The 25285-nt window shown below is 42.4% G+C and overlaps 1 protein-coding gene across 2 annotated transcripts in view; it reads right to left on the minus strand.

Moving 5' to 3' along the window:
* The window catches only part of pde4dip (phosphodiesterase 4D interacting protein), a 199489-nt gene that overhangs the window by 31122 nt on the left and 143082 nt on the right, over window positions 1-25285 (minus strand). For both annotated transcript variants that reach the window (XM_034179347.1, XM_034179346.1), the window contains 3 exons: window positions 24338-24386; window positions 8112-8371; window positions 7485-7628 (listed from right to left, as the gene is read on the minus strand). In XM_034179347.1, the coding sequence (XP_034035238.1) occupies window positions 7485-7628; window positions 8112-8371; window positions 24338-24386 (453 nt within the window). The remainder of the gene's footprint in view (window positions 1-7484; window positions 7629-8111; window positions 8372-24337; window positions 24387-25285) is intronic.

Below are 25285 nucleotides of genomic sequence, written 5' to 3' on the forward strand. Positions count from 1 at the left end.
AAATGCAGGAAAACAACCTGAAAAGTAAACTGTCAGGTTATTAACGTTAATTGATGGTTATTAATCTGGGGGTTGGGAAGGTTAGACATTACTTGCATAAAGCGCCTTGAGGCAACTTTGTTGTGATTTGGCGCTATATATATTAAAATAAATGAAATAATGAAAAAAAATTAATGTGACGGATTTAAACAAGATAAAACCTCATGCACATTCCACCGGAGGATAGAGTGAAACTCTTTCTACCTACAGAAGAAGTTTACCAGCGAAACCCGGTGAAAGTTCCAACACCTGTCAGTGTTTAATGAAAATTACAAAATTTTAAAAACCTCTGACTGGTTTAGAGCAGCTTTCCATCTGAACCAGCATCTAAAATATCTTACAACTGCTGTAGCTATTTGGAACAAGTTTTTAAAACATCTATTTGTTTTGAAGCACTGTAAACTATGTAGAAAGAGTTTTTAAAATGTTCTTTAAAAGTTTTTAAAACAGTCTAACAAACTCTGTCCTCAGTATAAATTATAGCAATTTAATATTTTAATATTTGTTAAAAACACATTACTGTTAATCAGGCTAAAGTAAGTCCTCATACAGTATATTACAATGGGTGTGGAGTTATTTTAAAATAGCTACTATCTGAGTTAAAACAGTGTTAAATTATGCTTGAAGAGCTTTTAAAACAATCTAAAAAAATATGTCCTCAATATAAATGGCAGTAGTTTAATATTTTAATGTTTGCTAAAAAACAAACAAACAAACAAACAAACATTATTTTTAATCAGGCTTAACAAATTCTAGTTTAAAACATTTTTAAACTAGCGTAGAGTTATTTTGAAATAGCTAATATCTGGTTTTAAAGCCAAGGAAATCATGACTGGAGAGTTTTTAATACAGTTCAACAAAGCCTGTGCTCGTTGTAAATTAATTTTTCATTTTTGTTAAAAACACATTACTTTTAATCAGGCTGAAGTAAATCTACTTTAAAACATTTAACAAGGAGTGGAAAGTTATTTTTTAAAATAGCTAATATCCATTTAAAGTAGCTTAACGTCTATATTTTTAAAAGTTTATAATTTCTGTAAAACAATTCTATCAGATAAAGTTCTGTTATTTCAAATGGAATAAGTAAATTTAATTAAATTATCAGAATTATTTGAAAAAGGGTAAATATATGATTTAAGGTAAAACATGTTTAAACTGTTATATATTCATTTTAGATCCATCTTTCCACTTTTGGGACACAACAGTTCCAATTATGTTAAAATCAGTTTAACTTAAAACAAAACAGTAGTTTATCTACAAACTTTTTTCTTGTCATATGATCAAATTCATGTCAAAAGTAGATTTTTTTTATTATTAATTAATTAATCAATCAAATAATTGTTTCCCAATTAAAGATCACAGCAGGCTTCCTTAGGCTGAAAACAGGGAGTTAAAATTCGAGAGGTCATTCTCCAACTTTTGACACAATTCACCATAACCAGCGCTCTGCGGTCAGCTCTCTGTTCTGTTAACACACCCAGCAGACAATGTGTCCCAGGTCCCACGGGTGTTAACACGCCGAGGTAATAAAACACACTTAAGGCCCCCTGACACTTCTACGATTTTGATTCGCACACTTGCACGCACTCTGCCGTGCAGGAGAGTAAACTCGTCTCAAACTCATTGTAAACTGTTCTAAACTGTGCGCAGCTTAGCACAAGTGTGCAAAGAAAACTTAGAAATGTTCAAAATCTCCATCATGCATTAATTACGTGAACTTCACGTGAACACTGCGCAAACAATTAAAAACATTGCATGTGAGTGCGTCAGCGCACCGCATCACAGCGCAGCTCGTCTGAACAATTATAATGAGATGTTAAATCTATCATAAACATACTTTAACAGCTGCTTATCAGAAGAAATGAACATGCAACTGTTTTACCAAGCTATTACAATATAAACATTACAAATAATGACCTTTTAGATTGTTCCAAATACATTCTCCACCTCATTAAGCGCAGGAAAGAGAGAGAGTGAGAGAGAGAGAGAGAGAGAGAGAGAGAAAAGATCCAGCTGAAATGGTCCTCTGTGGTTCCGGAAGCCATTAGAGGTGTTTTCAACAACCAAACTCTGAGAGAAAATGATTCATCCGATAAGAAATAATTATTTTATATCTTGTGGGCTAGATTTTAGACGACGCAGTTATTGTCAGCCTGTTGAAAACATTGATAGGAGTCACAGCCCAGTCGTTACTGATTTCCTTGACTGGTGCAGTAAGTCTTTTCTTGAGAAAGCCAAAGACATGATCATTGACTTTTCACAAAAACAGTTCTCCCAGTCCCAGTCCCAGTCCCCATCAAGAGATGACAGATTTAAAAGGTTAGACAGTGAAGTGTGTCAGCACATAGAAATATCTTGGAACTGTCATCAATGACAAACTGAACTTTGAGGCAAACTGTGACGTGGTGAACAAAAAGGGACGTCAGCGCGCATACAGTCTGAGAAAACCGTCCACTTTTAACATTGACAGAACTACGCTGACCTTGTTTTATCGTGCTTTTATAGAATCAGTTTATCCTTTTGACTTGCTTCATGGTTTGGAAGCAAGTCCCTCAAAAACAAAAACTGTTTAAACCAAATTGTGAAATGGTCGAGCAAGCTGATTGGAGAGTCTCTCAGAATACCTGTATACTAGAGTGCCTTTATAGACAGAGTGGCGTCAACTCAGAACATGGCGCCATTTTGGGTTCAACTGCGCTGAACTACTGAATGAACCTTTAATGTTTTCAACATTTTTAAAATCATTTAACCGCATACAGCAACACATCCAGGTACAGGTGCTATCAAAATAAATATAAAAGTACTTAAACAATCAAATTTACACAAATTTACCATTTCTGATGATGTATTTAATTAATTTAATGCTGGATTTATGTTTCTGCTGCTCTGTAACTCTGTGTCATGCAATGACGTGCATGACAGTTTTAAAATTCTCCGTCTCTGGATTTTGCTTTATCCTGGATTAATTTGACCCTCAACAAACGCTTCTTTCTTCAATCATCACCTCCAAATCAAAGGTAAGCTGAATATTTTCCACTTTTACCGACTTAGTGCTGTAAATGTGATGTGGATTTGTAATCAGCGTGCGCACTGTAAAAACTGTTATAATATGACGGCAGACAAAGGACTGAAAGCATAAAAGTGTCAAATCACAGCCTTTTGTGTTTGATTTAACAAGTGCACGTCAGGCTGCGGGTCCGAGTCTGAAAACGGTGTGAATAAAATAAACGGTCAGACTTTTAATCACAGAAATTACTCCGGTCCCATTTCCCTCAAATCAGCGAGTGTGAGAGCTGAATTTGCTTTAATCTGAATGCTTTAATTTGTACCTCTGTTACTGTGCACGTCCAGACTGCTCAGGGTTTTTAATGGAAATACATTGTGATTGGATGGGACATTTATCTGATGTAAGCCATATGTATGTAACGGATCAGTTACAGTCAGGAGGTGCTGAACATCTACGGGGAATCCTGAATTGGGACGTGCGCCTCATTAATGACCAGGTCAAAATTTCCTGAAATTTTTTTCTGCCAAATGTATTTGATCCATTATCAAAATGTTATCAGTGTGGAAACTGTAGAAACTATGAAAATACGAGGTGTATTAGATAAGAAACCGACACTTTTATTTATTTTTTTTAACTATATGGATTTGAATGACATGCGATTACACCAATCATGCTTGAACCCTCGTGTGCATGCGTGAGTTTTTTCACGCGTTGGTGATGTCATTTCCCTGTGGGCAGGCCTTGAGTGAGATGTGGTTCAGCCCTCTCGGCTGAATTCCTTTGTTTCACACGCTGCTCGAGACGGCGCGCGTTGCCTTATCAAAATTTTTTCTGGACCTGTGAGGAATATCCGAGTGGACACTATTCGAGAAATTTAGCTGGTATTCGGTGAAAAGTTTAACGGCTGATGAGAGATTATGGGGTGTTTCTGTCGCTGTAAGGACATCCCACGGAGCGGGACGTCGCGCAGCGCTTCCAGGCGCCGTCATCGGCCTGTTTCAACCTGAAAACATCCTAATTTAAGGCTTAATTCACCCAGGACGTTGTGAGAGAACAGAGAAGATTCAGAAGAGGCCGGCATGAGGACTTTATGCGGACATTCCACTGTTTAAAGACATTTTTTAATGAAAGACATGCGCGCAAATTCGCCGAGTCGTTTCCGTGACAACTCGGCAAATCTGTGTGCGGCGCGACAGGAAAAACACCTCCGTGTTGAAAACCATTTGTAAAATTCAGGCGGCTTTTGATGGCTTTCAACAAGTGAGTAACTGAGAAATTGTTTAACAGCTTGGGCATGTTCCAACTTGCCTGTTAAGGTTTCCAACGGAGGTGTTTTTCCTGTCGTGACCCCCCGCGGTCGGGTCCAGCCCGACATGTGACTCTGCCCGCACGTTCTTTCATTACAAAATGTCCATTAACAATGGAATGTCCGAATAAACTCCTCATGCCGACTTCTTCTGAAAGTTCTCTGTTCTCTGACTACTTCCTGGGTCAACAGAGCCTGAAATGTGGAAGTTTTCAACTTGAAACGGCGAGACGCTGCCGCCTCGAAGTGCAGATCGCCGTCAGGCGCCGTGGGCCCTCCTTAAAGCGACACTACCAGACCAAAATCTCTCATCAACCGTTAAAATTTTTACCGAAAACCAGCTGAATTTATCGAATGGTGTCCACTTAGTTGTGCCTTACAGCTTTTGAAAAATTTTTTATCAAACAAAGCAGCAGCCTCTGAGCCATTCCTAAACAATGAAAAAACGACAAGAGGGTGGGCGACTCCTCACTCAAAGACTGCCCACAGCGAATGACGTAACCGACAGGCGTGAAAAAACTCTTGCATGCCCACGAGGGTTCAAGCATGTCTGATGTAATCACACGTGATTCAAATCCATATGGTTTTTGAAAAAAATAATAAGGTCGGATACTTTTCTAACAGACCTCGTATGATGAGAGACGAAGGAGTGAAAGCAGAAAAGTGTCAAATCACAGCCTTTTGTGTTTGATTTAACAGGTGCACGTCAGGCTGCGGGTCCGAGTCTGAACACGGTTTGAAAAAATAAACGGTCGGACTTTTAATCACAGAAATGACTCCGGTCCCACGTGTGAAGGGTTTTTAATGAAAATACAATGTGATCAGACGGGACATTTTATCAGATGTGAGCGAAAAATCCACTGTACAAAATCTGTTATATACGATGTTTATGACATGGAAAACAATACAAAAACTTTGGGACTTTTTTGTCCGGTGACTGTGAATATCTGGTTTATATGATGACGGTTTAGGTGAGTTTTATTGTACATGGGACTGAACAATAAATTTAACTCTCAAAGCTTTTGATGATGAAGTTGCTTCCATCCCACACAGCTGACGTTATTTTCCCAAATTTTTCTAATGTTCGGATCTGAAGGGAATCTGTACATCTTGAAGCCCTTGTTGTGTCTATTTGTGCCTCCAAATGCACAACAACCCAACATTTTTCAGTGAATAAAAAAAAAAAAAATAGCTGGATTTACATGTAGACACATTATTTTGAGCCAAAGTCATGTGACTGATTTTTTCCGACTCGTCATGTCGCCGCTCTCTCTAATCAAGGCACTCTACTGTATACTAAACAGGTACAGAGGATAGTTGGTTCGATTCTGAGAGACAACACCCACCCTCTCCATGGTGAGCTCCAGCTGCTCCCGTCAGCTCGGAGGTTCAGGGTAGCAGCTTGTAAAACCAAACACTCCAAAAACAGCTTTGTACCAGCAGCCATCAGTGCTGAAAACAAGTGATGTATCCAATATAACTTGTATATGTATTTATTTTTTGTATAGTTTCTTTTACCTTGTTTTTTATGAACAGCACATTTTTATTTATTTATTTTATTTTTTATCCTTTGGCTTGGCATGATGTGTTTTTAGACTTTTTATCTGTTGTGGTTTTCGCTCTCTCTCTCACACACAGAAGTTAACGGGAGATAAATGGCGTACATTTGTGCTGCTAAAAATGGGGAATTGTGTCTCGTCTCATTGGACACGACTACACAACTTCTAGACTGTGGACCTACGATTTCTACAAAATACAGAAATGGAGAAATGATTCAGACAGGAAATGTGGATTATTAAAACCAAAAACAAACACTGAATTTTATTGCTTCCATTATGACGTCTTTGCAGCACCGCATCACAAATAATCAATAATCAATAATCAATACTGGTAACTGTGTGACAGCTCCTTTTGCTCAATGAAAGCACATGATAAGGACTTTTAATCTCCAGAGTTTATTTTCTACATGGAAACGGTTTGATTTATGGAAACATGAGCTATTTAACATTCGCTGCACTGGATTTGTCTGTTCAGACGTGTTCCGTGTGACATGCAACATGAGGCGAGGAGCCGCGACTTTCCAGACTGGAACCTGACGTGAACAAACTCGAAGCGAATAAACTCAAAGTGAATAAACTCGAAGTGAATAAACTTGAAGTGAATAAACTTGAAGTGATCTCCCCGACTGTGAGAGACAACAGAGCACAGCGGGACAGACGGGACAGACACATATGGTCCTGTCCTGTCCCGTCGTCTTACTGCAGACTAACAGCAGAAACACGGAGCGACTTTTCTGGATCAGTAATGGATTTCTGCAACCTGACACACAGCTTTGGGAATTAATGGGAGAGAGGTCGGTGTTAACGGACGAGCCTGCAGCTCACACTGAGATTCTTCAAATGGTTAGTGGTGTTAGCTTCAGCACACAGTCAGACACGTGTGCACAGAACGACGCACTGTCGCCGGCGCCCAGCTGACGCTGCAGCATCTGCAGCTCCTGATGCACCCCGGCCAGCGAGAAACCAACACCATTGTTGCCCTGGTAACGGGTTGGCGGGATTGAGGGGTCATGGGCGTGAAGGGGTACCTGCACCCGCTTGGGGGAGGAAGAGGGAGGAGGCTCAGGGGCAGGAAGGATGACGGAGGTTGGAGGAGCTGAGAGATGAAGAAGAAATTAAAGTGGGGGGAAAAGAGAGATGAGCAAAAAATGAAGAAGGTGATGAAGATTGGAGAGGGGTGAAGACGTGCAGAAAAACGTGGAGAAAATGTCTCAAACCAAAAGAAAAGGATGAGAAGGGAAGAAACAGATGAGAATAAAAGAAAGACAGAGAAAATCGCAGAAAAAATAAAAGGTTGAGCAGAAAGTAGAGAATAGGAAAGAAGATAAAGAAAATATGAGAGATGATTAAAGAAAGAAACAAAGGAAAAAAAAGAGAGTGAATAAAACGTGAACAGAAAAGGAAGAGCAGCCAAAGAGAGAAAATGAATAATGACAGTAAGAAGAGAAAATTCAAAGCAGAAGGACAGATTTAAATAAAAGGAGGCGGAGCTAACTTTTAAACAACCAAAATAAATAAATAAATAAATAAATAAAAAGAAATCATAAAAAAAAATAATTCCTGCTCTTCGTACCTGTGTGACTCTGCACATCTGCATGTCTGTGTGAGCAGCAATGCATGCTGGGACAGCTGAAGCAGGAATGGCTTCTGCGGGACGAGGCGATGGACGGAGGGACGGACGCATGGCATGACGCAGTTCCACAGTGGGCGTGGCAATCTGGAAATGAGACACGTGAGAGACTTTATTCATGACAAACCGACAAACTCAATCGTGACTCTGTGTGAATCTGGGTGGCATAAATATCAAAGTAACACAGCACATATGCAATAATATGCAGTTATTTGTGTGCGATGTTCCTGCCACGTTAACATCAACTATGGAGGGATCCACAACAAGACAATGCATCAACAGGTTTCCATTGCTGCGTAGCGATGGAAAAATAAGGCCTCATGAATGCATTTGGCATTTTTTTCTGAGCCCACTAGATGGCAGCGCCTATTCAAAAAAGAAATCAAAGAACAATGCACTTGTTTCCTTGGAACCCTTTTTGAACAGACACTGCCATCTAGTGGGCCAAAAAAATGCAAAGTGCTTCATGAGGCCCTGTTCAGCCGTCACTATCAGTGCACAGTTCAAATTGGCAAGTCCGAGTGTGCTAGCCAGGGGAGTTGGGTTGGGTGGGACATGTGGAGTTCTCACCTGTGCTAACCCTGGCAGAAAGTCGAGTTTCCTCCTGACCGAGTTCACTGGCACCGTCCACATCAGAGCAAAGCTCCAGGTTCTCATTTGTGGATCCCTGCTCATCTGATACATAGGAAATGCGATCTGATTGGTCAGTGATCGCGGAGAAGGCGTGGCTACTGCAAGGGGTGTCAGAGCGATGAGGATCATCATGCTGGTTGAGCTTGGCGCGGAGAGACTCGATGACCTTATCCTTCTGCTGAAGCTCCTTACTGAGCCTGTATGGAGACACAAACACATGTCCAGAGACAGACTGAAACGTGTTTCATCATGACACATGAAAGACACATGCTGGTACCACACATCACTTCCACCACACTACAGAACTATCCCAGGTCCTGGTTGGCAACCACCCAGATAGACAGCTGGTCCTTCCTCACCTCCTCAAACTAACCGTCTATATGCCACAACAAGGTGAAACAGAAGTGTCCTCTTGTCCTTTTCCAGTCTTTGAGGTCCTCAACACTGAGGTACCTGTACACAGGAACTTGCCCAAAGAAACACGCCGCATGGCCAACATGTTGGAGTGGATGTTCCTTCACAATGTCAGTAGGACATCTCAGCTGAGTTTTGCTAACTAACCAATCACTGAACATAAACTCATTCCAGCGATACACAAGGATTCTCCAGAGAGACCTAATGTTGAGGAAACCTGTCTCTTTAGGTCACTGGTTGTGGTCCAAGTCCCACAACTGTACAGTAAGGCAGGAAGCAGCAGGACCCTAAAGACCTGGACCTTTGTTCTCCTGCAAATGTAACATCTGTTTGGGATGTCCTGTGATTTATACACTCCAGTGTGACTTATACAAGAAAAATCAACGGTCCCTCTGCTGTCAGCTAGGTGGGGCCAAAACAGAGCTGAAGCCTACTTTGTGCAAATACTGAGTGACATGACACAGTGACCGGCAATCGGAGTAAAACAAAAAAAGGCAGAGCGACATCAGCTGGTTGTTTCTTTGAACAAAATAATCCAAGATGGTGGAACATGCTCGTAAACAGCTGTGTTTTTGTATACATATAATATGTTTCTTGTATATTTTATAAATGTTAGAAAGAAATAAACACTTCTATAACTAAAAACTAGTAATGCCAAAACAGGGCCTCATGAAGCATTTGGCCTTTTTTTTTTTTTTTTGTAAGGGCACAATGAACTTCACTGTCCTTAGAACCCTTTATTGAATGGACACTGCCATCTAGTGGCTGCAGAAAAAAGCCAAATGCTTCATGGGGTTCGTTTTGCCATCAAATGCTGTTTTTGTAACCAGATAACATATCTGAAGTGATTTACAAGACATCTTACAGAGATGTTAGTGTGGACGCCCCGGGAACGCCCACCAAGTGAAAAAGCCAACTACTTGTAGCAAATGTGACTGTAGCATCATACATAGTAAATAAGGTATATTATTTTGGGAATTACAGCACCACATGCAAAGTTCTGAGCTCAGATTGGGTGACAGAGACAAGGCAACATCTTCCTATGAGGAAGTCTGATATAGGCCCTGAGACCAGCTGGTACCAGTGCTCAACCTCGGATGACGCAGCACGAAGTGGATGAGAGTTGTGACACTAGAGCATCACAGGTCATGTCCCCAGCCAAGGGTGGCACCCATTTCCAGCTGGGTAAACTCAGGCAACACAGATGAAGGACAAAGAGAGGTAGTGTGACAGGGAATTGAACCAGGTCTACATATTGGGAGCCTGACTCCTTCCCCCACTGAGCTACCTGGTCTCCAAAAACACAGACAGCATTCACAGGCACATTATATATGGTCTAGAACGTGTTTTGGGTTTTATTTTCTGTATGTGAATATGTCATGAAGTTGACGTTATTCAGGTTAAAACCCTGTGTGAGGACGTTCGTGCCCCGTGTGAGGACGGCACTGCTCTTACTTGTGGAGCTGCGCGAGCAGCGCCCTCCTCTCCCGGTCGGAGTGTCTCTTCAGCAGCAGCAGCTCCCTCTCCTGAGCCTTCCACTCCCACAGAGAGAAGGAGAACAGAGAGTCTCTGTACAACGGGCTGCTTTTGGACAGCATGACCTTCCACAGAGGAGCCATCATCATCCTTCTTCAGCTCCTACTGACTGCACATCCCTGCTTGCCTCAGAAGGCCCTCACAACCCTCCACGCCCAATGCCTGACCGTCTCCATGATGTGCGCATTAGCCCAGCCGCTGAGGCCGCAACCTCAAAGTGCGCATGTAAGAGTTGGCACAGCTGAGAGGTCAAGCATGAGTGAGGGATAAAGGACATCAGGTGATTATGTTCAGGATCCACATCGAGCTGGACGTTTAAACCGTGTGAGTGCCAGGCTGGAAGGACACGCCTCAACAATCCAGATTATAAACCAGGCAGAACCGTCAGGCGCAGACTGTGGGATTAAGTCCAGAACATCACTAATTCTGTCTGCGTTCACACTGCAGTTTCAGAGGATTTACTGCAATAACAAGACCAGCGCCAAAGTTTCATTTTGCTTAAATGAATCCTGCAGAATCAAAACACGAGAACTGAGTTTCTTATTGTAGAAAATCTTTTTACATAAATTTATTTTCAGTAATTCTCTATGATTTCTTGTTTCTCTTCTGTTCTTGTCTATTTTACATGAAATCTTGATAAATAGAGAAGCAAATATATAATCACCTACTTATTATGTTTGATTAAATTCAGAATAAAAAAAAAAAGCTGAATTTCTCATTGACATCTTCAGTGTTTATTTTGAAAAAAAAAAACCTACTATTTTTGACATCCAGTCAAAAGAGTTGAAGTCAAATTTAGTTTAAATGCGGTTTTTCCACCAGTTTTTACATTATTTTATTTAAATGTGTTCAAAAAGAGCTAATATAAGATTACATTTTTATTGGAAAAGTGATTAATCTGTTAGTCTAGAGAAAAACAGAACATCAATTTTTATTTCAAAAATAATCTGAAATAAATTGGATTCAAAATCAAGTAAAAATTTTTTGATAAACTAGTTAATCAGTGGATTTTTGAAATAAATGATGACCATACTGACTAATAGAATATGGAGCTAAACTGTTGTCGCTGAAAAATCTCTGCGTCTTTTAGTTTTTTTGGACACAGCTGTGTATTTTCCTGCTTCCGATCGCGTCAGTGAACACAGCAGCAGCCTCCAGGGAAACACGGAGTGATGGAAAGAGCCAAACGAGGGCAATGAGAGGAACAAACAGAAGGCCGGGTCCCAGAGGGTCACATGTTCAACGCTGACCAGACGACGAGGGGTCGGCAGTGCTTCAGTCGTCCTCACTGCAAACACAATCCCACAATCCTCGAAAAAATAGCAAAAACATAACGATTTATCCGACTGTAGAAGACGGTCTGATGGCAAAAGTTCCAGGAAACATTTCAGAAGACAAAAAGTGTCAATTGAAGCTGTAGTTCAATAAAAAGCTGCAGACTGAACTAAAAAAAAAAAGAGCCACAAATAAATAAAAATCCCGGTGTGATGAACGAGAAAACTGATGTTAAGCACACAGACACAAAATGATGCTGTGACGAGCTGCAGCCTCTCTCTTCCCTCCCTCCCTGTGACCTAGTTCCCTCCCTCCTGTGAGGGTTTAATAACGTAACCTGATTACATGACGATGTGCTCGGAGCCACACGCAGCCAGAAAAAAAAAACGTCACTGTAGAAAACACACTCACACCGTGCAAACAAACAAACAAGAAATAATGACCATTCTGGTGATAATGATGATGATGATGCATCTGAAATGCAAAATGTTCATGAATTTGTCTCTGAAACATTTTCAGCTGCTGGATCTTGAAAAATAATTGATCGGATACAAAAACAAAAATGAAATAAACAAATAAACAACAATAAAAATTTGTGCACCACATTTGCAGACAACAAAGCTTTTTTAAAAACAGCACAGAGTGCACGTGAAGCACAAAGAAGGACTCGGTCATAAGAAATGAAATTTCAGCAGCAGCCAGGAGGCTGCGGTGAGACTTGAACCGAACGTCCATCTGTTTACAGTGAAAAATCCCTGAAAAAAAAACCTCTATCATGACGCTGTGATCGGTGTTGCTTCACCGATCACAGCGGTAAAGCAACACCGGTGAAGCTCTCAAATGACACTCACACAAGCTTGTAAATCCTTCAGACTTGTCGCTGGGGTTTTGGAAGCTTCCCTCACTTGTCTGCATTGATTCTGAAGTAATTCTGTTTTAAACATTATCAGACATTTACCGTACTGTTACATTGACTAGCGTTGGAAATCAAGGACATATTCAGTGACTTGGACATGTTGATGTGTCATCACCTGACTTGTTAATAATAAATAAATAAAGTGGCTGTAAAAATGATGACCTGTTCTACTGAGGTTCTACTTGGGGGCTTTTGTCTTTCTATTGATTTTGCTTGACATTTAAGTGAAGTTGTTGTACTGTAACACACACACACACACACACACACACACACACACACACACACACACACACACACACACACACACACACACACACACACACACACACACACACACACACACACACACACACACACACATCTGGTTGACCATCTGAGCTGGTCAACATGAGGCTGGATTATTCATAAACACATGGACATCACTCAGAGCTCTAATCTACCCGGCAACAGTGCTCCAGATTACAGCTCAATCGTTATGTTTCACTAAGGGCCCTGTCCCCCTGGCATTTAGGAGGATTTGCGTATGGATTGCGCACAAAATTGGCTCATATTCGCCTAACATCCGCAATATGCGTGAAACATGCTTGTATGAGTCGGCAGACACCCGCACACGTCCGTAATTATCCGTAGAGGCACATTTTTCCGTTTCCAGGATTTTTGAGCTGCACAAAATTTTGGCTGCGGATAACATCCGCCTTACATACTCCATACATACACAATAAATACAAGTACACAAACATACTCAATCTATGCACTGTATATTCGCCGTCATCTGCTGATATCCGCAACTGACAGGGATCTGCGGCTTGGCAGCGGAATGGGACAGTGTGTAAAACAAATATTTTGCGTGCCCATCATGTCCACATCACAAACTAAAATAAGTTGTAGCGAATGCATACAGACTGGCCACGAATAAAACATTTTTATTATGTCTGCTTTGCGGCGGACGCAAATCAGATGCGCTGTGCTCACAGCTGGACGCCATTCTTTGTTCTACCGGCTGCCATGCGCTCTGCGCTGCACGCTGCGTATATAAAATAATCATTTTGTGCAGATTAATCATTTTATTCTGCAAACTGAAATTGAAAATGGCTCTAATCACCTCCTGGATCAAAGCTGCAGCTGGAGCCCAGCTATAGCTGCCCAGCGTGCACGCTGTAGCTGGGCACGCTCAAGGTCCTGCAGTGGCCAAACGCGCTAACGGCTCCAGCTGCAGAAAGCATTTTGAGCCGTCTAAAAAGGTAATTATTTGACTTGTTTACATTGTCAAGGCTTGATAAAATAGTTGTGTGTTTTTTCCTTCTTCTCTGCAGCGGTTACAGTATTTATTCCTGTGTTTATAACAGATTTAACTTCTTGTTATAATCGTTCAGACGAGCTGCGCTCTGGTGTGATCCGCTGATGTCACCACTCGCTTCACTGCTTCTTTACTCCAATCATTTTATCCAAGTCCAGCAAATGTTCCAGAGGCTGTATTGTTGGTGTGAATAGTGATGCCGAAAGGCCCGAGTGCGCTTCATTTACGACCACAATGCAGATGCCGTGCACGCGCAACACGTGCACGATGCATTCATAATACACCCGTAATACTGCCGTGATAATCGCAATGTGTCGGATCAGTTTCCTCACTACATGCGTTATACAACCATGATTGTTCATCATATATTCGCTATATATTATTAATATATCCGTAATTCATACTGGGACATTTGTCATTTTTGGCCATTTTTGTTGCAGACGACAATGAAGACCCGTAATTTGTGTACTCAATTCATGCGCAATTAATCCTCTCCCAAGTGGGACAGGGCCCTAAAACACACAAATTGCCAAATTAAACAAAATTCAAATAATGAACAAATACAACTCATTTCCAAAAAGTTTTACTCGTAGATCAATCAATCAATCAACTTTTTTCTTGTATAGCGCCAAATCACAACAAACAGTTGCCCCAAGGCGCTCCACATTGCAAGGCAAGGCCATACAATAATTATGAAACACAGTCTACGTCTAAAGCAACATAACCAAGGGATGGTCCAGGGTCACCTGATCCAGCCCTAACTATAAGCCTTAGCGAAAAGGAAAGTTTTAAGCCTAATCTTAAAAGTAGAGAGGGTATCTGTCTCCCTGATCTGAATTGGGAGCTGGTTCCACAGGAGAGGAGCCTGAAAGCTGAAGCTGTAGATGATATATAGACCTTTTACACTATAAAAAAGAAAAGCAAGTCAGTCCCTTCGGCTGCTCCCTTGTTCTCAGTCAGAGTCACCACAGCAGATCCAGGGTGGGTCTGCATGTTGATTTGATTCTACGCCAGATGCCCTTCCTGACACAACTCCACATTACATAGAGACATGTGGCAGGGGTGGGGTTTGAACCAGAAATGCTCAGCACTGAAACCAAGCGCATTAACCACTTGGCCACGACCCCTGCACTATTTAAAAAAGAAAAGAAAATGTGAAAATTCTGTCGTTTTTACAGAAAATAAAACCAGACAGCTGTGGCTGCCAGAATAATTCTGTAAAAAAAAAAAAAAAAGACAAAAAAGAAATATAGCAAAAACACCTGAAAACCTTTACTTCAGAACAGTTCATTATGTTTTCAGAGTAGTTGCTTTTGTGTGACAGTGACACAAACTGTAATACCCCCGTCACACAGAATGCCATCAAAATTATGAATCGACACACATCCGAAAAGTGTCGGATTTCAGTTCCAAAATGTTCTGAGAGCCATCTGTGGAAGTCCACACAGTTGGTCAAAATCGGCAGATGGCCCCGAGTGTGTTCCACATGTTCAAAACCCTCCGGGCGCCATCAAGATGGGACACATATCCGACGGCGGTTTGAGTGCAATCTGAGCACAATTTACATATTCTGAAGGCGGCATAAATAGGATCTGAAATGATTTGAACGCATATGAGGGAACCTCAAGATGGATCGGGCGTGGCATAACCTGCACATGCCACTTATCCACTTACAACGTCCACCTCCACTGCCCCCCCCCGCCCAGGAACACAAAGGAAGCGCTGATCGTTGATATGTATGTGTCACGCAGCCATTCATGTACAGGCGATGTGAGCACAGCACGAACAAACTCAAAGCACTGTGTCCACTGTGGGTCAGTGTGTGGCACAGCACACGGTGATGCAGATCTGGACAGGCTGTTAAATCCATAACAGACCACACAGTACAGATAATATTCCTCCCCATGGGCAGACATAAATAATCTGAAATATTGTGCCCATCAGATCTGTGACACCACTGTGGCTGGCGGGCAGGTGCGCACACTGTCACACCTCACGTCAGAGATTCAGTGCTGAACAGATCTCACCGCTGCAATAAACAAACAAAATTCTGTCGGATGTATAACGTGGAACTGTTCAACTATGACAACATATGAAAAATGAATCTCACCTCCAGGAGCATTTAGGAGCCAAGTTCACACAGCCTGTGGTGGAATCAATCAATCAATCAATAAATTTTTTTTATATAGCGCCAAATCACAACAAACAGTTGCCCCAAGGCGCTTTATATTGTAAGGCAAGGCCATACAATAATTATGTAAAACCCCAACGGTCAAAACGACCCCCTGTGAGCAAGCACTTGGCTACAGTGGGAAGGAAAAACTCCCTTTTAACAGGAAGAAACCTCCAGCAGAACCAGGCTCAGGGAGAGGCAGTCTTCTGCTGGACAGTTGGGGCTGAGGGAGAGAACCAGGAAAAAGACATGCTGTGGAGGGGAGCAGAGATCGATCACTAATGATTAAATGCAGAGTGGTGCATACAGAGCAAAAAGAGAAAGAAACAGTGCATCATGGGAACCCCCCAGCAGTCTACGTCTATAGCAGCATAACTAAGGGATGGTTCAGGGTCACCTGATCCAGCCCTAACTATAAGCTTTAGCAAAAAGGAAAGTTTTAAGCCTAATCTTAAAAGTAGAGAGGGTGTCTGTCTCCCTGATCCGAATTGGGAGCTGGTTCCACAGGAGAGGAGCCTGAAAGCTGAAGGCTCTGCCTCCCATTCTACTCTTACAAACCCTAGGAACTACAAGTAAGCCTGCAGTCTGAGAGCGAAGCGCTCTATTGGGGTGATATGGTACTACGAGGTCCCTAAGATAAGATGGGACCTGATTATTCAAAACCTTATAAGTAAGAAGAAGAATTTTAAATTCTATTCTAGAATTAACAGGAAGCCAATGAAGAGAGGCCAATATGGGTGAGATATGCTCTCTCCTTCTAGTCCCCGTCAGTACTCTAGCTGCAGCATTTTGAATTAACTGAAGGCGTTTTAGGGAACTTTTAGGACAACCTGATAATAATGAATTACAATAGTCCAGCCTAGAGGAAATAAATGCATGAATTAGTTTTTCAGCATCACTCTGAGACAAGACCTTTCTAATTTTAGAGATATTGCGTAAATGCAAAAAAGCAGTCCTACATATTTGTTTAATATGCGCTTTGAATGACATATCCTGATCAAAAATGACTCCAAGATTTCTCACAGTATTACTAGAGGTCAGGGCAATGCCATCCAGAGTAAGGATCTGGTTAGACACCATGTTTCTAAGATTTGTGGGGCCAAGTACAATAACTTCAGTTTTATCTGAGTTTAAAAGCAAGAAATTAGAGGTCATCCATGTCTTTATGTCTGTAAGACAATCCTGCAGTTTAGCTAATTGGTGTGTGTCCTCTGGCTTCATGGATAGATAAAGCTGGGTATCATCTGCGTAACAATGAAAATTTAAGCAATACCGTCTAATAATACTACCTAAGGGAAGCATGTATAAAGTGAATAAAATTGGTCCTAGCACAGAACCTTGTGGAACTCCATAATTAACCCTAGTCTGTGAAGAAGATTCCCCATGTACATGAACAAATTGTAATCTATTAGACAAATATGATTCAAACCACCGCAGCGCAGTGCCTTTAATACCTATGGCATGCTCTAATCTCTGTAATAAAATTTTATGGTCAACAGTATCAAAAGCAGCACTGAGGTCTAACAGAACAAGCACAGAGATGAGTCCACTGTCCGAGGCCATAAGAAGATAATTTGTAACCTTCACTAATGCTGTTTCTGTACTATGATGAATTCTAAAACCTGACTGAAACTCTTCAAATAGACCATTCCTCTGCAGATGATCAGTTAGCTGTTTTACAACTACCCTTTCAAGAATTTTTGAGAGAAAAGGAAGGTTGGAGATTGGCCTATAATTAGCTAAGATAGCTGGGTCAAGTGATGGCTTTTTAAGTAATGGTTTAATTACTGCTACCTTAAAAGCCTGTGGTACATAGCCAACTAACAAAGATAGATTGATCATATTTAAGATCGAAGCATTAAATAATGGTAGGGCTTCCTTGAGCAGCCTGGTAGGAATGGGGTCTAATAAACATGTTGATGGTTTGGATGAAGTAACTAAGGAAAATAACTCAGACAGAACAATCGGAAAGAATGAGTCTAACCAAATACCGGCATCACTGAAAGCAGCCAAAGATAACGATACGTCTTTGGGATGGTTATGAGTAATTTTTTCTCTAATAGTTAAAATTTTGTTAGCAAAGAAAGTCATGAAGTCATTACTAGTTAAAGTTAATGGAATACTCAGCTCAATAGAGCTCTGACTCTTTGTCAGCCTGGCTACAGTGCTGAAAAGAAACCTGGGGTTGTTCTTATTTTCTTCAATTAGTGATGAGTAGAAAGATGTCCTAGCTTTACGGAGGGCTTTTTTATAGAGCAACAGACTCTTTTTCCAGGCTAAGTGAAGATCTTCTAAATTAGTGAGACGCCATTTCCTCTCCAGTTTACGGGTTATCTGCTTTAAGCTACGAGTTTGTGAGTTATACCACGGAGTCAGGCACTTCTGATTTAAAGCTCTCTTTTTCAGAGGAGCTACAGCATCCAAAGTTGTCTTCAATGAGGATGTAAAACTATTGACGAGATACTCTATCTCACTTACAGAGTTTAGGTAGCTACTCTGCACTGTGTTGGTATATGGCATTAGAGAACATAAAGAAGGAATCATATCCTTAAACCTAGTTACAGCGCTTTCTGAAAGACTTCTAGTGTAATGAAACTTATTCCCCACTGCTGGGTAGTCCATCAGAGTAAATGTAAATGTTATTAAGAAATGATCAGACAGCAGGGAGTTTTCAGGGAATACTGTTAAGTCTTCTATTTCCATACCATAAGTCAGAACAAGATCTAAGATATGATTAAAGTGGTGGGTGGACTCATTTACTTTTTGAGCAAAGCCAATAGAGTCTAATAATAGATTAAATGCAGTGTTGAGGCTGTCATTCTCAGCATCTGTGTGGATGTTAAAATCGCCCACTATAATTATCTTATCTGAGCTAAGCACTAAGTCAGACAAAAGGTCTGAAAATTCACAGAGAAACTCACAGTAACGACCAGGTGGACGATAGATAATAACAAATAAAACTGGTTTTTGGGACTTCCAATTTGGATGGACAAGACTAAGAGTCAAGCTTTCAAATGAATTAAAGCTCTGTCTGGGTTTTTGATTAATTAATAAGCTGGAATGGAAGATTGCTGCTAATCCTCCGCCTCGGCCCGTGCTACGAGCATTCTGACAGTTAGTGTGACTCGGGGGTGTTGACTCATTTAAACTAACATATTCATCCTGCTGTAACCAGGTTTCTGTTAGGCAGAATAAATCAATATGTTGATCAATTATTATATCATTTACCAACAGGGACTTAGAAGAGAGAGACCTAATGTTTAATAGACCACATTTAACTGTTTTAGTCTGTGGTGCAGTTGAAGGTGCTATATTATTTTTTCTTTTTGAATTTTTATGCTTAAATAGATTTTTGCTGGTTATTGGTGGTCTGGGAGCAGGCACCGTCTCTACGGGGATGGGGTAATGAGGGGATGGCAGGGGGAGAGAAGCTGCAGAGAGGTGTGTAAGACTACAACTCTGCTTCCTGGTCCCAACCCTGGATAGTCACGGTTTGGAGGATTTAAGAAAATTGGCCAGATTTCTAGAAATGAGAGCTGCTCCATCCAAAGTGGGATGGATGCCGTCTCTCCTAACAAGACCAGGTTTTCCCCAGAAGCTTTGCCAATTATCTATGAAGCTCACCTCATTTTTTGGACACCACTCAGACAGCCAGCAATTCAAGGAGAACATGTGGCTAAACATGTCACTCCCGGTCCGATTGGGGAGGGGCCCAGAGAAAACTACAGAGTCCGACATTGTTTTTGCAAAGTTACACACCGATTTAATGTTAATTTTAGTGACCTCCGATTGGCGTAACCGGGTGTCATTACTGCCGACGTGAATTACAATCTTACCAAATTTACGCTTAGCCTTAGCCAGCAGTTTCAAATTTCCTTCAATGTCGCCTGCTCTGGCCCCCGGAAGACAATTGACTATGGTTGCTGGTGTCGCTTACTTCACATTTCTCAAAACAGAGTCGCCAATAACCAGAGTTTGATCTTCGGCGGGTGTGTCGCCGAGTGGGGAAAAACGGTTAGAAATGTGAACGGGTTGGCGGTGTACACGGGGCTTCTGTTTAGAACTACGCTTCCTCCTCACAGTCACCCAGTCGGCCTGCTTTCCCGGCTGCTCGGGATCTGCCAGGAGGTAACTAACGGCGGCTAAGCTACCTTGGTCCGCACCGAGTACAGGGGCCTGGCTAGCTGTAGAATTTTCCACGGTGCGGAGCCGAGTCTCCAATTCGCCCAGCCTGGCCTCCAAAGCTACGAATAAGATACACTTATTACAAGTACCATTACTGCTAAAGGAGGCCGAGGAATAACTAAACATTTCACACCCAGAGCAGAAAAGTGCGGGAGAGACAGGAGAAGCCGCCATGCTAAATCGGCTAAGAGCTAGTAGCTGCGCTAAGCTAGCGGATTTCTAAAAACACGTAAAGTGAATAATGTGTAAATAATTTAGAGGTGATTCAGCAGAAGGAGTGCTTTAGTTAAGGCACGTAAAGATTACACTGGGAAACAAATCGTAATCTAGATAACTAGATCAATCTAACTGCGCAGATTAAACAGCTAACAGATACAGAAAAACACCGCTGTGCTCCGGAACAGGAAGTGATACAATACCGCAGTGAGAGCCAACCACCAGTAGAGGCCAGTAGAGATCACTGGGATGATCTCTACTGGCCTACTTTATGAGAGACAAAATGAGAAAAAAATCCAGGAAATCACACTGTAGGATTTTTAAAGAATTTATTTGTAAATTATGGTGGAAAATAAGTATTTGGTCAACCACAAAGAAGCAAGATTTCTGGCTCTCACAGACCTGTAACTTCTTCTTTAAGAAGCTCTTCTGTCCTCCACCTGTTATCTGTATTAATGGCACCTGTTGGAACTCGTTATCTGTATAAAAGACACCTGTCCACAGCCTCAAACTCTCAGACTCCAAACTCAACCATGGTCAAGACCAAAGAGCTGTTGAAGGACACCAGGAAGACAATTGTAGATGTGCACCAGGCCGGGAAGAGTGAATCTACAATAGTCAAGCAGGTTGGTGTGAATAAATCAACTGTGGGAGCAACTGTAAGAAAATGGAAGACATACGAGACCATTGATAATCTCCCTCGATCTGGGGCTTCACGCAAGATCCCATCCCGTGGGGTCAGAATGATCATGAGAATGGTGAACAAAAATCCCAGAACTACATAGAGGGACCCGATGAATGACCTGCAGAGAGCTGGGACCAAAGTAACAAAGGCTACACACTACGCAAAGAGGGACTCAAATCCTGCAGTGCCAGGCGTGTCCCCCTGCTTAAGACAGTACGTGTCCAGGCCTGTCTGAAGTTTGCCAGAGAGCATATGGATGATCCAGAAGAGGATTGGGAGAATATCATGTGGTCAGACGAAACCAAAATAGAACTTTTTAGTTAAAAACTCAACTCATCGTGTTTGGAGGAAGGAGAATGTTGAGTTGCATTCCAAGAACACCATATCTACTGTGAAGCATGGGGGTGGAAACATCATGCTTTGGGGCTGTTTTTCTGCAAAGGGGACAGGACGACTGATCCGTGTTAAGGGAAGAATGAACATGGCCATGTATCATGAGATTTTAAGCCAGAACCTCCTTCCATCAGTGAGAACATTGAAGATGCAACGTGGCTGGGTCTTCCAGCATGACAATGATCCCAAACACTCCACTCGGGCAACGAAGGAGTGGCTCCATAAAAAGCATTTCAAGGTCCTGGAGTGGCCGAGCCAGTCTCCAGACCTCAACCCCATAGAAAATTTGTTGAGGGAGTTGAAAGTCTGTGTTGCCCAGCAACAGCCCCAAAACATCACTGCTCTAGAGGCGATCTGCATGGAGGAATGGACCAAAATACCAGCTACAGTGTGTGCAAACCTGGTGAAGACTTACAGGAAACGTTTGACCTCTGTCATTGCCAACAAAGATTATGTTACAAAGTATTGCGTTGAACTTTTGTTATTGACCAAATACTTATTTTCCACCATAATTTACAAATAAATTCTTTAAAAATCCTACAATGTAATTTCCTGGATTTTTTTTTCTCATTTTGTCTCTCATAGTTGAAGTGTACCTATGATGAAAATTACAGACCTCTCTCATCTTTCTGAGTAGGAGAACTTGCACAATCAGGGACTGACTAAATACTTTTTGGCCCCACTGTACACACACACACACACACACACACACACACACACACACTGAGTGATCATTTCCTTATGTCAGCACTTTTACACACACGTGAGGTCAGTGAGCCTCCAGGAAAAAGAAGACAAGCAAAGGAGTGATTGAATGGGAGTGAGTGACCTCACAGATGGACATATATGGAGTCCGGTCCATACGCTGGTTGTTCTTTGATGTCCAGCACAGGTCCTGTGCAAAGGGAGGAACACGGCGCTCTGGTCTGTGTTTGCCATCCAGACATTTGGAGATCAGGCAGTCTGCAGCGCCTTTTATGGCCGTCTGTGTTGTGTGGGCCGCTGAAGAGGAGGTACTGCTGGCCCACCACCACAAGATGGCGCCCTGCTTGAAGTGCGGGTTTCAAGCACGAGAGGGCGTTGGAGCGACCGGGAGTGACAGCTGTCACTCATCATTCGTACCAGCTGTCACTCATCCACTACACATCACCACCACCATAAAGGCCGGACTGCAACTCCACCTCCCCGCCGAGAAATCAGCTACCAATCAGGTAACTTCTCTGCTGACTTACGAAGTAACAATCTGAACTTCTTTGCAGCCCTTTTCCTGTGGTGTGTCCTTATCTGTGGGATTGGCGTTTGGTGTGATCAGCGACGGCTTCGCCTCACACCCCAAACCAGATAAGTGGTTAAACAGGAGCTGCACGAGTGTGTGATTGGAGGTGGAGGTGCTCCCTCCTAACTAAACACAGACTGTGGGATTACTGAGTGCGCGAACTCACACTCATCAGTACTGTCTCTGTTCTCTGCCAGCAGTACCGGGTCTGACTGCTGAAGATAGTGGCCACCTGGGGCGCAGGGCTTGGCGGCTCCGGTGTTCTTCAGATCCGTTGGTGGTGGAAGCTGTGTGGGATCCGGCTCTTCTCTCGCCAGACGTCTTCTATCGTCGAGCCTGCCCACACGTCACCTTGTGTATAATTGACATTCCACCATATTGTTATTGTCTGTACTTCGTTGTGCGATTCACAACATTAAATTGTTACTTTTTGGCTTATCCATTGTCCGTTCATTAACGCTGACAGCAGTTTGTGTCGTCCACATTCGCTTTGAATGCAATCTGACAGGTGTGGACGTGGCAGTCTGTGTTCTGAGACTGCTGGCCACTCCTCTTTTCCTCAGACTGCGTCGGAATATGGCAATATTTGCCGTGTCGGGTGTGGCTCCGGAGCATTCTTGCTATGTGTGACGGGGGCTTAAGTGTGCTCATCTCCCATGTAAAATCACCCAGGTTCAAAGCTGCCCGAGGTCTGATCTCCTTATACAGCTGGAGCCAGATTTGAAAAACCAGATCAGCATGTGGATCCCAAACCAAACCTACTGTGGTGACCCTGAGCAAAATAAGACAACGCAACCAAATCCTGTTGAATGGGGAAATTACTCATTTAAAAACAGCAAAATAATGTTGATTTAGTAATAATTAAATAAATAAATAAAGCTGTTACAATTCCTGGGTTACAATGTTTATTTCTCTTGTAAATTACAACAGCTTAGTCTTGTAAAATTTACAGGTTGTCCTGTAAAGGTACTGACATTTTTTTCTTTACTGTATTTGTGACATAATTATTCTGGCAATCACAGCTGCAGTTTTTTTAATACCAATGAAAACAAAGGATTTTAATTTTTTTCAGCATCAGTGCTTATCTCTGGATTCTGCACTGCAGAAGTCGATCAGACCCTATGACTCCCCCTGGAGGGAACGCCAGTCCATCACAGGTTACATCCCCAGCCAAGGTCAGTGCCCCATCGCAGCAGGAGCTGAGACACAGACAGGTACAGAGACCATCAACCAAACCCAGGTCCACATACTGGCAGTCCAACTCCTCACCCCGCCTCCTTACCCTGCTGCTCCGCCTCCTCTAAACCCCACCAAGGGGCTCAGGGTCAGTTGCGCCGCTGTGAGACGACGTCTGGATTCCTGTCTACATGTTTGGTTTTCTGCTCTAACAGTAAATCTGTCATGAAACAGATTCCAGTTTTCCGGCTGATTAAACATCCAGGAGATCAGTCAGTCATCCAGATGATGAGACGTCACGACACGCTGAAGATGCTCGAATATATCTCATATATTCAATCAATAAACTCAGAGAGATGGCAGCATGTGCAGACTTCTAAACTCATGAGAGACAGAAATAAGAGGAACTAAAAATCCGCTAAATGAATCCCATTTCTGAAAAAACCTTCACAGTGCAGATCAGTAACATCTGGCTGAGTGACATCAGCTTGGCTATGCCCAATCCACACACACACACGCACACACGCACACACACACACACACACACACACACACACACACACACACACACACACACACACACACACACACACACACAGAAACGGACAAACGCACTCCTACCAGATGGCGAGCAGCTCCGTCTTATCTTCTGGATTCTCTGGATGGTCTCCTATGGCAACAACACAAAGCCATTTTTATTTTCCCATTTTCAAACAAGGCAACATGTAAAAATGCATTTCTAATGTGTCGCAATTAATCACAGAGTGTAACATCATTTTAGAAAACGTGTGTGTGACTCCGCCCACAGTGCCCCACACTGCAACATTAAAAAATGTTCTGTTCACGTCACATTCTGATTTAAGGGCCCTGTCCCACTGGGGAGAGGATTAATTGCGCATGAATTGAGTAGAGAAATTGAGGGCGTTCGTTGTTGTCCGCAACAAAAATGGCCAAAAATGACAAATGTCCCAGTATGAATTACAGATATATTAATAATATATAGCGAATATATGATGAACAATCACGGTTATATAACGCATGTAGTGAGGAAACTGATCCAACACACTGAGAATATCACAGCAGTATTACGGCTGAGCGCCGTCAAGATCGCAACGCTGAAGTCTGCCTCAGGAGATATCATCACGGACCGTGGCAAACAGATGGAGAGATGGGCGTAGTATTACAGCAACTGTACTCACGGGAGAACATCGTCACCGATACAGCAGTCGAGCGCATCACCCCCCTGCCAGTCATGGGTGAACTTGATGCCCCACCCTCTTTTGAGGAACTCAGCAAAGCCATTGACACCCTTGCCAGTGGCAAAGCTCCAGGTAGCGATGGCATTCCACCTGAAGTCATCAAGGCCGGCAAAAGACTGTTCTCCTCAACCACCTCCACGAACGTCTGCTCCAGTGCTGGCAGGAAGGGTCAGTCCCACAGGACATGCGTGACGCCAACATCACGACGCTGTACAAAAACAAAGGAGACCACAGCGACTGTAATAACTACCGCGGTATCTCCCTGCTCAGTATCGTCGGCAAGGTCTTCGTACGTGTGGTCCTGGATAGA

This window comes from Thalassophryne amazonica, chromosome 10, assembly GCF_902500255.1.
Source record: "Thalassophryne amazonica chromosome 10, fThaAma1.1, whole genome shotgun sequence".
Taxonomy (NCBI): domain Eukaryota; kingdom Metazoa; phylum Chordata; class Actinopteri; order Batrachoidiformes; family Batrachoididae; genus Thalassophryne; species Thalassophryne amazonica.